Source organism: Ursus maritimus, unplaced genomic scaffold (genome assembly GCF_017311325.1).
Source record: "Ursus maritimus isolate PB19 unplaced genomic scaffold, ASM1731132v1 scaffold_17, whole genome shotgun sequence".
In the NCBI taxonomy this organism is placed as follows: domain Eukaryota; kingdom Metazoa; phylum Chordata; class Mammalia; order Carnivora; family Ursidae; genus Ursus; species Ursus maritimus.
Window position 1 is genome coordinate 1,084,929 of NW_024424119.1, and position 13,334 is coordinate 1,098,262.

Genomic DNA, 13,334 nt, shown 5'->3' on the forward strand with positions numbered 1-13,334 from the left:
TGTGGTTGGGTTGGTGAGCTTGGGCACTGAAATAGGTGGTTTACAGTTCATTTTTCTTCTGTCTAGTGTCCAAGGGATATGACTCTGCGATTGGTTTTCTAATCTCTGTTCATTTTGTCTAAGTGGAATTTGGCTTTTTTTTTTTTTTTAACGTGACATTATCTAAGGATACTAGCTGAGCAGTTATAAATATAAAATTTTTATTTATGTTTAAAATTTTAGGTATGCAATACCCCCGGAACATGGAAAACGACTTGAAAGACTAGCTCAAGGTAAACTTGCTTTCTGTGTTTCTCATCTGGATGGAGTCTTTGTTTTTGAGGTATTTTTACAGTACGGAACGTCACTGTTAGTTTTACTGTTTTCAAGTTAATGACTTTTGAATGTTTTTCTAACTGAACAATTAAATTTTTTTTCACATTACCGTGTGAATGTTTTTCCCTGTTGTATAATCTTCATGATTATTTTAGTTGGCTGCTTAGTATTTCATCAAATGATTGCACTTAACCTATTTTGATTATTTCCAATTTTTTTCTCTTTTATATTATATATATATACACACACACATATATATAAATATACACACAAACTTTTACTTAACATTATTGTGCTAATAATATTTTTCTTTCCTTTAAGTTACACTCTTGAGATAAATTCCAGAGTGCTGATGCTGCATCTCAGGGTGCAGGTATTTTGTGAATACTTTTCATGTTGTCACATCATTTACCAAAGAGTTGTGTTAAATCTCCTTCTGACCCTGGTTTGGCCCCCTGGGCTTGGGATTGCTATTATGGAAGTATTAAGATGACTGTCCCTGGATAACCAGATAAGGATGAGAGTGTATGCCTTCTTAGACTGGCAAATTTAAAATACCTTACTGGAACTTGAATTTTTATTTTTTGTGGCTTTGTCTATCTTCATAAGGGGCAGAATGAAGAACTCTATTAATGGTTTCATTCTGTACCCACTTGTATCTGCAGAAAGTGCCTTCTTCTTTTCTTTTTCCTAAAGATTTTATTTATTTATTTGACAGAGAGAGAGAGCGTACAAGCAGGGGGAGTGGCAGGCAGAGGGAGAAGCAGGCTCACCACTGAGCAGGGAGCCCCATGCGGGGCTTAATCCCAGTACCCTGGGATCATGACCTGAGCTGAAGGCAGACGCTTAACTGACTGAGCCACCCAGGTGCCCCTCTTTTCTGTCTTTAAGACACCAAAGAAAACCTTGCCATATTTGTTATTACAAGGGAGGAGAATCTGATTCACCCCTGCCAGCCTCATCTGTTTTGCTAGCCACCCTTACCAAGGAAGAAGTAGACTGGTAGTGACTTATTTCTAGGGGAAGGTGGGGTTGCATTTGAGTGTCAACTAGTATAAGACTTTCTGCTTTTATCCAGGATCAAATCCTCAGTGACCACTGTCCTTTTAGTCAGGTGCTGATCTGTCTTATTGGTGTGTTAGGTTTGCCTTTTAGTAGGAAAGGATTTTTGTATATGCTTTCATTTAATAATGAAATGGGGACATTGAAAAACTCCTTTCATTGACTTGACAGTTCTGAACAGAAATTGTTAATGATATCTAAAAGTTACTTTCCCCCAAATTATGGAAGAGTATTAGAAGGAACAATTACAGTATCACATTTGTCAGAAGCATTATTATAATTTTGGCAGGCTAATAACTATAAAGCCTTAGTATTTTTATAATGTAATACATTGTAGTAATAATAGCAATGTAATTGTAATCTTGAACTTTGTTAGGGAGTATTTTCATGAATATTAAGGTGGATGAACCCTGGTTCTGAAGAATAGATTAGAGCGCAGCTGAGAAAATGATTACCATAATCCTTAAATACACAGGCAGTGAACTTTGTGCTAAATCTGTATGCTGAACTATACTCTTCTCTATAATAATTATTCTACCAGTTTCTATTTGCGTCTCCTCTAGGGACCTGGAGCCAATGTAAACTTTACAGTGTAGAGTCACACATTAAAATTTCTACTATAAATTGTCTGCAAAAGCTTTGGCATAAACTGTCTGAAAATGACATTCTAGGAAAATGGGTACCATTTGTTTAATCAATAAGAGGTTAATAAACTTGAAGGATGTACAAGAACTTTGAGTCAGTTGCACGTTTATTCAAAACTGTTTTGCAGGATTATTTTGAGAAATGACACAGGGAAAAGACCCTATGATACAGTAGAGGATTCCCATCCTGACTGAGCAGATGCCAACCAAATTAATTAAATTCTGCTAAATAATTAAAATGATAAAATAATGCAGTAAATGTGATGGAGCATTATAGGATGTCTAGGTCAAGGCAGCACTTGATACAGAAAATGAAAAGCAGCCGAGGATATTTTCCATTATCTTGTCTGCACATCATAATTATCACACTTGCCTTTTATGCATGAATGCTTTCATCTCTGGTTTCTATTGAAATCTTGATTGACTGTGGCACCTACAAATATTTTATCTCAAAGACATTAAGTCTGCATCTAATAAAGCCAGGAGTTTGATTTTGCCCTTCAGCTGCTTTCTCATTTATATAGGTTTTTTTTTTTCAATATTGTGTAGACATAAGTGTAATAAAAAAAAACTCAAGTGAATTGTTGCAATTTTTATACTTGTTATGTTTGCCTATAATGCCATTACATTCTTTCTAATTTTTGGTTTGGTACAATTGAATGGAAAGTATAAGGAAGAATAGAGGTATAATATTAAATCATGAATGACAGTTTTGAACATTTTCACTTTTTAGAATGTCTAAATCTCATCTATTTTAGAAATAAGACAATATCTTTGCTATTCTATTGAGTTAAGCAAAGTATGGATTAAGGTAAATTGGGAATGACTAAAATTTTTTGCAAAGGACTGTATTCCATTAGTCTTTTATTGTGGATAAAATGCCAGCCAATATTTAAAAAACTGAAGATGATTTACTGTGGTCAAAATTTCGGAAAAGAGTATATGAGTTAGGGCTTTGTGCAGCTGAGTTTGGAAGTGTGAATGACCGTCAGGAATCTTGTTTCAGATGGCAGTAAAGGAAGTGAATTCTTATACTTAGCAGTTATTTTAGTTGTGACTTACTTTAAAACAACATTCAGGAAGAAGGAACAGAAGAGTCATTATTATGAAGAATTAATTTAGTTTTTTTTTAATAGTTAGTTTTGGGGTGTGTGTATTTTAATGACTAGTAGTCTTGAATTTAAGCCTGTGGAACAGAGAGCCTTAGCCTAATTTGCAGGGATCCCTGTTCCAGGAGGTGGACAAGTGTCTGTGGTGGGATGCAGGCAGTCTGTGGACTTTCTGAAATTATACTCAAAATTTGTCATATATGTGTATTTCTGGGAGGCCGTCTTCAGATCCCTTCAGAGGGTTTGATCTAATAGAGATTGTGAACCTACTGTCACAGAAGTGCCCCAATAAATAACAAGTCATTTTAATTTTATGAATAGATCCTAAATTGACCCATTCTTATACCTCTGTCTTGGAATTAGGAAAATATACTTCTATCTGCTCTCCAAATGATAAATACCTTATTCCCTTAAGCATTCATTTAGCTGATGGTCTGAAAATATTATATTAAAATGCCTGGTTATGAAGGCTAATAAATAAAAATACCCCTGATTATAAATAATCAATTTTAAGGGGTCCCCAAAGCCATAAAAAATGAAGTTCAGTGATATATTCTCAGCCTTCATGCCTAACGCATGCCTTAGGCATGGAGATCAATGTGTGGTGTGTTAGGGTGTGTTATTTTCATCTTTCTATCAGCTAAGTTGTATTAAGAATGGTTCAACAGTCCCTAAGCTTACTTTCCTCATAATTTGATGTCAGATATCACTGTCTTGTGTTTAAATATGTCTGAATATTTTATGTCCAGCTATGTTCTAAGATGTTAGACATTGGTCAATAATACATAACATACATCAAGGCAGTGTAATTCTAATGTAGGGTGAAAGACAGTTTTGAGAAGTGACAGCAGAGAATGGGAAGGAAGAATTCAGGAAGGGAGTATCAGCTAGCAGGGAGGAATTACTGTGGAGGGAAATTAAGAGTACTTTGATTCTTTGGGTGAAAGCTGAACCAGGAAAATTCTGGATAGCTTGACTATGACCTGTTTGAACCCAAAGTACTTGGCCTGGGAAGTCCTTGAGCTATGCCTGTATGGTCCATATGTCATTTCAAGGGGAGAGAAGTGGGATCTGAAACAAAGTAGTCTTAGGAATGCAATGAAAAACCATAAATAATGACCCATATACTTGTTAAATTGGGTGGAAATTTTAACTCTAAACATTCTGCCAGCCAGCTTGAAATGGAAAAAAAAAATTGACCATTACATGGTATACTGTGTTCAGGAGATAAAATAAGGCAGTTGTTTCGGAGAACCACTATCCTTCTCAAGACCATAATCAGTGTGAATTTCTCCTGGTGCTCCTCTGGAGTGTTGCATGGAGCTCTCTCTCTCTCGTAGTCCTGATGTTGATGGATCTTGGGACACTTAGAGCAGAGTGAAGCCTGTTTTGATAGATTATGGGACAATTAGAGCTGAGTGAAGCTTGCAGTGTGATAATTTTCTACCCATTCCTGAGTAATTGCACCAAGAATGTTAAGACACACAGAGAGGTCAACTATAACTTAAACCTCTAAAGTTGATGTCTTAAGTAGGGATGTGGGTAAAAATTACCAGGTTTCTCCCCACATGCTGTAGTTAATTGGTTCTTTTCATTAATAAGCTTGTTAAGAAATTTCATGTGTAAATTCAATATATCTGTCTAAAAACATTTCCCATAGAAGCAATCCTTCCACATCCTTTTTCTGTGTTCTTTACCTTAACCATTTGTTTTTATGGTTGGTATATTTTTAAGCCTATCAGTTATATGAATATCTCAAAACCATTATAAAAACTGTATCAAAGCTGTCTTGGGTAAATTTCAATGATATTTAAATGAAATTGCCTTAAAATCTATTGCTTATGTGGACACATGTTCTACATGTCTGATTTCTTCATCTTTCCTCACTCCTTTCTTCCCTTCCTCCTTTCTTTCCTCAGTGACTAATAACTAATTTAAGCTTCTGCAAAGTAGTGTTCACAGATCCATAGAGAAAGTTACTAAACTTGATTTATAACCTTTTTCCAAGGCTGAAATTTTGGTGACTTAATAGCAACAGCATGTGTTTGTGTTTGTCATGTGAGATTAGGATTTAAAAGGAATTCCTTAGTGGGGTGCCTGGGTGGCTCAGTTGGGCATCTGACTCTTGATCTCAACTCAGGTCTTGATCTCAAGGTTGTGAGTTCAAGCTCTGCATTGGGCTCCACACTGGGCATGGAGCCTACTTGAAAAAAGTAAAATAAAAGAAATTCCTTAGTAAGAGCTAATATATTAGAAAATGTAAACCAATTGACAGTTTGGAGAAATTTTTATCTGAATGAAAGAACACATATCTTTAGAGTATATCTCCTCTATTTCTAAAACAATTTAAAAACATTTAATGATTATTTTGGGAGGTCAGATTAATTGAAGTATAATATACTTACAGTAAAAGCCACCACCTTTAAATACATAGTTAAATGAATTTCAACAAATATGTACCGTGATGGAACTACCACCATCATCAAAATAATGGAACATTTCCAATTCCTTGAAAAGGTTTTCTTGTGCCGTTTCTCAGTTAATCCCTCTCCACAGCTGTTGGCAACCACTAAATCTGATTTCTGTCCCTGGAGTGTCATAAAAATAGAATTTCACAGTATGTAGACTTCTGTGTCTTCTTTCACTTAGAATAATGCTTCTCATATATGCTCACTTTTCCATTGGATACAGGACATGCAATCGATGCACCTGGTCTTTCCATTGGATACAGGACATGCAATCGATGCACCTGCTTCTCATATATGCTCACTTTTCCATTGGATACAGGACATGCAATCGAAGCACCTGGTGCATGCAATCGATGCACCAGGACATGCAATCGATGCACTTATGGGTTTCTGTACTTCCCATGCTGCACAACTCCTAGCAGTACTTTGTAGTGTTAGCAAAGGTTATTATGGGGTACTTTTAGGGCTTCGGGGCTCCTTTGGGATCTCTGGAGTACATGCTTTTTATCATGCTAGCTTTTCATCCTCTTTCATGTTGTTTGGATTGGAATAATGGTTCCAAAGACCATCCTTCTTGCTTACCACTGTGTAATATCTTAAAAAACAAACAAAAATATTGTCTTTAGTTTGTTAAGAAATTGGCAGCTAACAGTGTCCTATCTTTGTAGATAGTATAAATGAGGTACAGACTCTAAAAATCAAGTTATATTTCTAGATGAAATTATATAATGTGTGGGCCCTGCCTCAAAATAATACAGAATGGAGAAAATGAGTGGGAATATAGAAGAAACAAGATTGACCATGAGCTGATGATTGTTGAAGGTGGGTGATGTGTATGTACATGGAGGTTCATTATACTCTTCTACTTTATGTTTGACATTTTCTATAATAAAAAATTTCATAGTTCTCATCATGACCAAAAAAACAAAAAAATAAAAATCAAGTTACTTAAGCAGCCTATTATAAGTTTTTATTATTGCTCTTCCTTTTTCTTGGATTCTTCTTGAAATATTTATTTAAACTATTTTGCTCCTTGGATCCTATGCAGGATTGCAGTTTGTTCTAATTTTGAATATTTATTTAAAACAGATTATGTATTCTTACTATTTAGCAGGTTAGTAGAAACATAGATTGTATTTTTCCAAACTATTCTTTTAGTTTCCTACCTCCAAATCAGACACCATTTCATCGGGAGATCATTGATTTACCTGTCACAGAAACCCTAATGTGTTACTTGTGGGGAGGAGTTGGTATGGAGGGAATAAGTTGTAAAGTGGTGTCCGTACCCGTATCCATTGCTTGGAGTGTAAAAGAAGTGATTATCTCTCTTCTCAGTCTAATCTTTCTAGTTTTACAGGGTTTTTACATTGGAGCCCAATTGTGAGTGGTCATTTGGAATCCAGGCTTGAGTTTTGATATTTAATTTTAAAACAGTAGAGTTAGAGAACAGATGGAAGAATCTATAAGTGAATACAAGGTTAAAATAGACGTATATAGTTTAACTCAAGTTGTGCTTGACTGTTAGAACTCCTTTTTGAGGGGGGAAGTTTGTTACTTGTGACTAGAACTGTTAGATTTAGGTCAGAAGGGCCAAGGGGATGAGGCAGTTTTTAAGGCTTTGTAACCATTGACCTTTCACGACAGCACCCCAGTCAGCTCTCTAGGTCTCTTGGGATTGTGATTCCCCCTTCTCAGCTAGCAGGCTGCAGAGATAATGGAAAAGGAAGACTCATTGAACTAACATGAGGACTGGAGTCAATATGGTGGAAATGAATAATAAGGATAAAAAGAATGGTTACTATTTACTGAAATTTACTTTGTGCCAAGTATACCGACAAGTTTTTTTTTTTATTGAGGTAAAATTCACATAACATAAACTAGTAACCATTTTGAAGTGTACAATTTCGTGGCCTTTAGTATATTCTTATTGTGCAATCATCACCTCTATCAAATTCCAAGAGAATTTCATCACCCTATATGGAAACCTTGTATCTACTAATCAGTTCCTCTCTTTTCTTTCCTGCTTCTCTCTAATCCCTGACAACTACTAGTGGCTTTCTGTCTAGGTATTTACCTGTCCAGGATTTTTCAGTATACATGGAATCATGCAATATGTGACCTTTTGTGTATGGCTTCTTTTACTTATCATCTTTCCATTTTATAGTATGTATCAGTATTTCATTCTTTTTTATGGCTGAGTAATATTTCATTGTGTGAATATATCACATTTCATTCATCCATTTATCAGTTGATGGACATGTAGGTTGCTTCTACCCTTTGACTATGGCTAAGTTTTTTTTAGCACTATGTTGTTGGATTCCCATAGTGATCTAGTGAGGACAGCCACTATGGAAAACAGTATGGAATTTCTACAGAAAATTAAATATATAACTACTGTATGATCTGATAATTCCTCTTCTGTATATATATCAAAGGGAAATGAAATCATTGTCTAGAAGCGATATCTGTATTCTCATGTTCATTGCAGCGTTGTGTCCATTGACATTTGAATGGGTAAAGCAAATGTTATATGAAGACAATAGAGTATTATTCAGCCATAAGAAGGAAATTCTATCGTTTGTAATAACATGGATGAATCCTGAGTACATTATACTGAGTGAAATAAGACAGAGGAAGACAAATGCTGTATGATCTCACATGTGGAATCTAAAAAACCAAACACACAGATACAGAGAACAAATTAGTGGTTGCCAGAGGTGGTGGGCAAAGGTGGAAAGGAAATGGGTAACGGTGGTCAAAAGGTACAAACTTACAGTTATAGGAAAGTTAAGTTCTGGGGATGTACTGTACAGTATGGTGGCTATAGTTAATACTGTATTGTATATGTGAAGGTTGCCAAGAGAGTAGATTTTATTTATTTATTTTTTTAAAAGATTTTATTTATTCGACAGAGAGAGAAACAGCCAGCGAGAGAGGGAACACAAGCAGGGGGAGTGGGAGAGGAAGAAGCAGGCTCATAGTGGAAGAGCCTGATGTGGGGCTCGATCCCTTAACGCCGGGATCACGCCCTGAGCCGAAGGCAGACGCTTAGCCGCTGTGCCACCCAGGCGCCCCAAGAGAGTAGATTTTAAAAGTTCTTACCATACACACAAAAAATTGTAACTCTTTCAGATTATGGATGTTAGCTAAACTTATTATGGTAATCATTTCATAATATGTATACAAATCAAATTCTTTGTATACCTTAAACTTACACAACGTTACATGCCAATTATATCTCAACAAAGCTGGAAAAAGAGAATCCAGGGAGGAAGATTATAACTGTACAGATGAGGAAACTGAGGAGCTGAGAGATCACATGACTAGTCAGAGCTACATGAGTGTTGATTTTGTCTTTGGAATCCATGTCTCAGCAAGGCTCAGCAAGTTCTTAACAACTATCTCTCTTGTTTTGCTGGCCATGTGGACAAGGTGAGGGTGGCTTTAAATATTTCAGACCAATTTCGGACAATTGGTCTAAAACTTAGCTCTGCTATTTAATACCAATGAAGAGGTGTGTGTTTGTCAAGAGTGGTAAAGGAGAGAGGAAGAAGGTTGGTGCTCAAGTAAGCGTGTGTGTTAAGTACCAGTAGGAGGGGATTGAGTAAGATTTATACAGAATCCCATAGCATAGTTTATACCTTGTAGTCTGCCTCTCAAATGCTCCTACCAAATATCCCTGTAGAAGAAGAGACTGGGGGCACCTGGGTGACTCAGTTGGTTAAGTGTCTGCCTTTCGCTTGGGTTATGATCTTGGGATCCTGGGATTGAGCTGGGGCTCTCTGCCCTGCAAGGAGTCTGCTTCTCCCTCTCCCTTTGCACCTACCGCCCCCCGCCCACTTGTTCTCGCATGCTCTCTCTCTCAAATAAATAAATAAATACAATCTTTTAAAAAAAAAGAGAGACTGAAACCTCATCACCCCACAGCACTCACGCAGATTTTGTATCTTGTTCCCTTAATATGTTTTTTATGTGAGAATAAACCAAGTGACCTAACATGACAAAAGTAGATGCTACAGAATGATGTGTCAGGTTTATCCTGTGTGTTCTACGTGCGGCATATTAGCTGGTGACCATGGGGTGTGAGGTATGGTAGTGGGATGCTAGCTGCTATTTCCACTACTAGATGATTAAAGGGTAAGTGTAGAACTTTTTCTTTATTGGAACGTCTTGATTTCCAAGATTGTTGAAGAGTGTACTATCGCACTGTGTGACTGATAAACTGGAAAATTTTATAGACTGTTAATAGTAGTAACATTAAAATATGATAACTTTTAGAGAGTACTTCTAAATAAATTATTCAAAACTTTAAAAAGGGAACATCAAGAAAACAAATATTAGAGTAGAAAAAATGATTCTGAAAGGCATATTTTAAAAACTTACTTCCAAAAATTTTAATACATACTATGTTTTTTTCTTTTCTTGGTGACTCTTAAAAAACTCTAATTGTCTTAAGTTGAATTTTTACTTAAATATTATCTTTTCTATCTGAGTTACTTTTGTTTTTTATGGAAGTGACTCCAAAGTTGTTTTTTTTTACTTATTATGAAATACACTAACATTTCTTCAGCCAGCATAGTTTTGAGTTTTCAAAAATATTATCATTTTGTATCTAATAATATTCTGGTTATATTGGGTTGCTTATATGTTGAATAAAATACTTTTCGTAGACTGTGTAGTGAGGATGAATATGAACCATGTATTTGTGCAGGTATTTTGAGGTAAAATTCATTTTGAGACACGTTTTGAACATAATTTGTGCAGTTTATGAGGTGTTTTCCAGCAATGTAAAATATAATTCTGATAGCCTGTTGTAAATATAAATTCTAAACCAAAGTTTTTAATACACTGCAAATTACCTTCCTTCAGTGGTTTTCCAATTTAAATTAACTTATGACCAGTCATCATATTATTCAGGTCCTGGTTACAAATCCATATCAAAAGAAAATTGAATAGACTCCTCTTTCTTCATTGATTTTAATTTAAAACTCAATTCATTTAGGATGCACAAAGTTACAGATTTGAAGAGTTTGATAAATCTACTTGAATTGTAATATTAAAATGTTTCCATGGGTTATGTGTTTGGGGACCACCCTTTACTCTCTGTGGTGTAAGACTCAGGACATCTTATTGTGTAGATATGGCCATTACATTAGTGTGGTATTTTCTTTCCCTTCACTAAAATCTGCATTTTTTCATGAGGTTGCTTATTTGGTATAATGTTTTATTTTCTATTTATGTATAGTAAATATTAACCATACACAGAGGGTTGCATCAAATGACCATATAGGGCAGAATGATTCCTTTTATTCCTATTGGTATTATAGGGAATGATTGTTCGTTCTTTTCCTTCCTTCCTCCCTTCCTCTCTTCCTCTCTCTCTCTCCCTTTCTTTCTTTTTGAGAGAGAGAGAGAGAGAGAGAGAGAGACATGTGAGTGTGGAGGCAGTGTAGGGGGGCCAGAGGGGCAGAGGGAGAGGGAGAGAGAGAATCTCAAGCAGTCTCCACACCCAGCACAGAACCCACTCTCACAACCCTGAGATCCTGACCTGAGTGAAATCGAGAGTCAGATGCTTAACCAATTGAGCCATCCAGGTGCCCCTGGAATGATAGTATCTCTATTGTTTCCTTTGGCATGTACTTTTAAAATTTACAGCTATTTAAAAAATTCAGGTGCAGATGCTTAAGCAGAACATACTACTTTTTTGCAGGTGGTTCCTTGTGCCTTAATGGCTCTTTCCTGGCTGGTTGATATGTTTCCTTCTGGTGATCACATACTCCATGGTGGCATCAATAAATTCTTATTTACTTTATTATTTTTTTTAATTTAAATTCAATTAGCCAACATATAGTACATCATTAGTTTTTGATGTAGTGTTCAGTGATTAGTTGCATATAATACCTGTTGCTCATCACATCACATGCCCTCCTTAATGCCCATCACCCAGTTACCCCATCCCCCACCCACCTCCCTTTCCACAACTCTCAGTTTGTTTCCCAGAGTCAGGAGTCTCTCATGGTTTGTCTCCCTCTGATTTCTTCCCATTCAGTTTTCCCTCCCTTCCCCTATGATCCTCTGTGTTATTCCTTATATTCCAGATATGAGTGAAACCATATAATAACTGTCTCTCTGATTGACTTATTTCACTTAGCGTAATCCCCTCCAGTTCCATCCATGTTGATGCAAATGGTGGGTATTTATCCTTTCTAATGGCTGAGTAATATTCATTCCATTGTCTATATGGACCACATCTTCTTTATCCATTCATCTGTTGAAGGACATCTCAGCTCCTTCCACAGTTTGGCTATTGTGGACATTGCCGCTATGAACATTGGGATGCATGTGTCCCTTCTTTTCACTACATCTGTATCTTTGGGGTAAATACCCAGTAGTACCATTGCTGGGTCATAGGGTAGCTCTATTTTTAACTTCTTGAGGAACCTCCGTACTGTTTTCCAGAGTGGCTGTACCAGCTTGCATTCCCACCAACAGTGTAAGAGGGTTCCCCTTTCTCCACATCCTTGCCAACATTTGTTTTTCCCTGTCTTGTTAATTTTAGCCATTCTAACTGGTATAAGGTGGTAGCTTATTGTGGTTTTGATTTACTTTAAAAATATTCTTGTGAAACACTTCTATGAGGTCAAAATGGTTCATGGTTAGTTAATGAGTGCAGGTAATCCTTTTGTCAGATTGGTCGAGTGCTTGAGCTATTTGCATGTGGTGAGCTACAGAGTTAGATAACATTTCCAGTGGCTTTCGCTTCATTTTGGAAGTGGAGGCGTTAAACAGCATCTGTGCCTCTTCCTGCTTTATTCATGTTCATCACCTTGTTTTCCTGGTGAGTTCTGTTTTCCTTCTGGGTTCTCTTTCTAGGATTTTTTCCTGTCTTTTCCATGAGTCTCTTTCTCTTCTTTCTTTCCCACTCGCTTTGGCATGGTAGTGTTTCTCTCTTAGTGAGTAAGGTGAAGAGCAGGGCTTCATGCATGTTCATTTTCCTATAGCTTGCATGGCTGAATTAATGAGTCTGCCTCAGACAGAACTGCAGGGATGAAGTCAGTGGTAGAGAAAAACGACTATGTTTTGGTCCATGACATAGTGTTGAGCAAAAGAGTTGCTGCATGTTAAGCTTCCTCATTTAAAGGACTCCTCCAAACACTGCTCCCACACAGACTGGTGGGGCAGGTTTCCAAGCATTTGACAGGAGGTGTCCAGGAATTCCATTCAGGAAATTGGTAGGAGCTAACCTTTTTTATTTTTTTTTAAGTTAAAAAAAGTTCCATTTAGTTAACACACGGTGTAATGTTAATTTCAGGTGTACAGTATAGTGATCCAGCACTTCTGCCAGTGCTCATCACAACAAATGTACTCCTTAATCCCCATCACCCATTTCACCCACCTCCCCTTGGTAACCATTAGTTTGCTTTCCATAGCTAAGAGTCTGTTTCTTCGTTTGCCTCTCTCTCTCTTTTTTCCCCCTTTGCTCTCTTGTTTTGTTTCTAAAAATCCATGTATGAGTGAAATTTACCCAAAGAATACAAAAACTCTAATTCAAAGGGATGTATGCACGCCTGTGTTTACAGCAGCATCAGCTACAGTAGCGGTTAACTGTATTAAATTGATTAGAAAGAAACACAGAAAGGTGGGAAACTGCTGTTTCTTCTCTTTGTCAGACGGCATTTAGGACAAGTGCATCTGGAATGATCACTTCTAGGAGTCTCTTTAAAATGAGAGATTTC

General features: G+C 36.6%; 1 protein-coding gene across 7 annotated transcripts in view; it reads left to right on the forward strand.

Annotated features, from left to right (window-relative positions):
• The window catches only part of KDM4C (lysine demethylase 4C), a 430,083-nt gene that overhangs the window by 112,623 nt on the left and 304,126 nt on the right, over positions 1–13,334 (forward strand). For all 7 annotated transcript variants that reach the window (XR_005835179.1, XR_005835180.1, XM_040631435.1 and 4 more), the window contains one exon: positions 223–272. Coding sequence is in view for 5 of the 7 variants with exons in the window: in XM_040631435.1 (XP_040487369.1) it covers positions 223–272 (50 nt within the window). In the remaining 2 variants the exon portion in view is untranslated. The remainder of the gene's footprint in view (positions 1–222; positions 273–13,334) is intronic.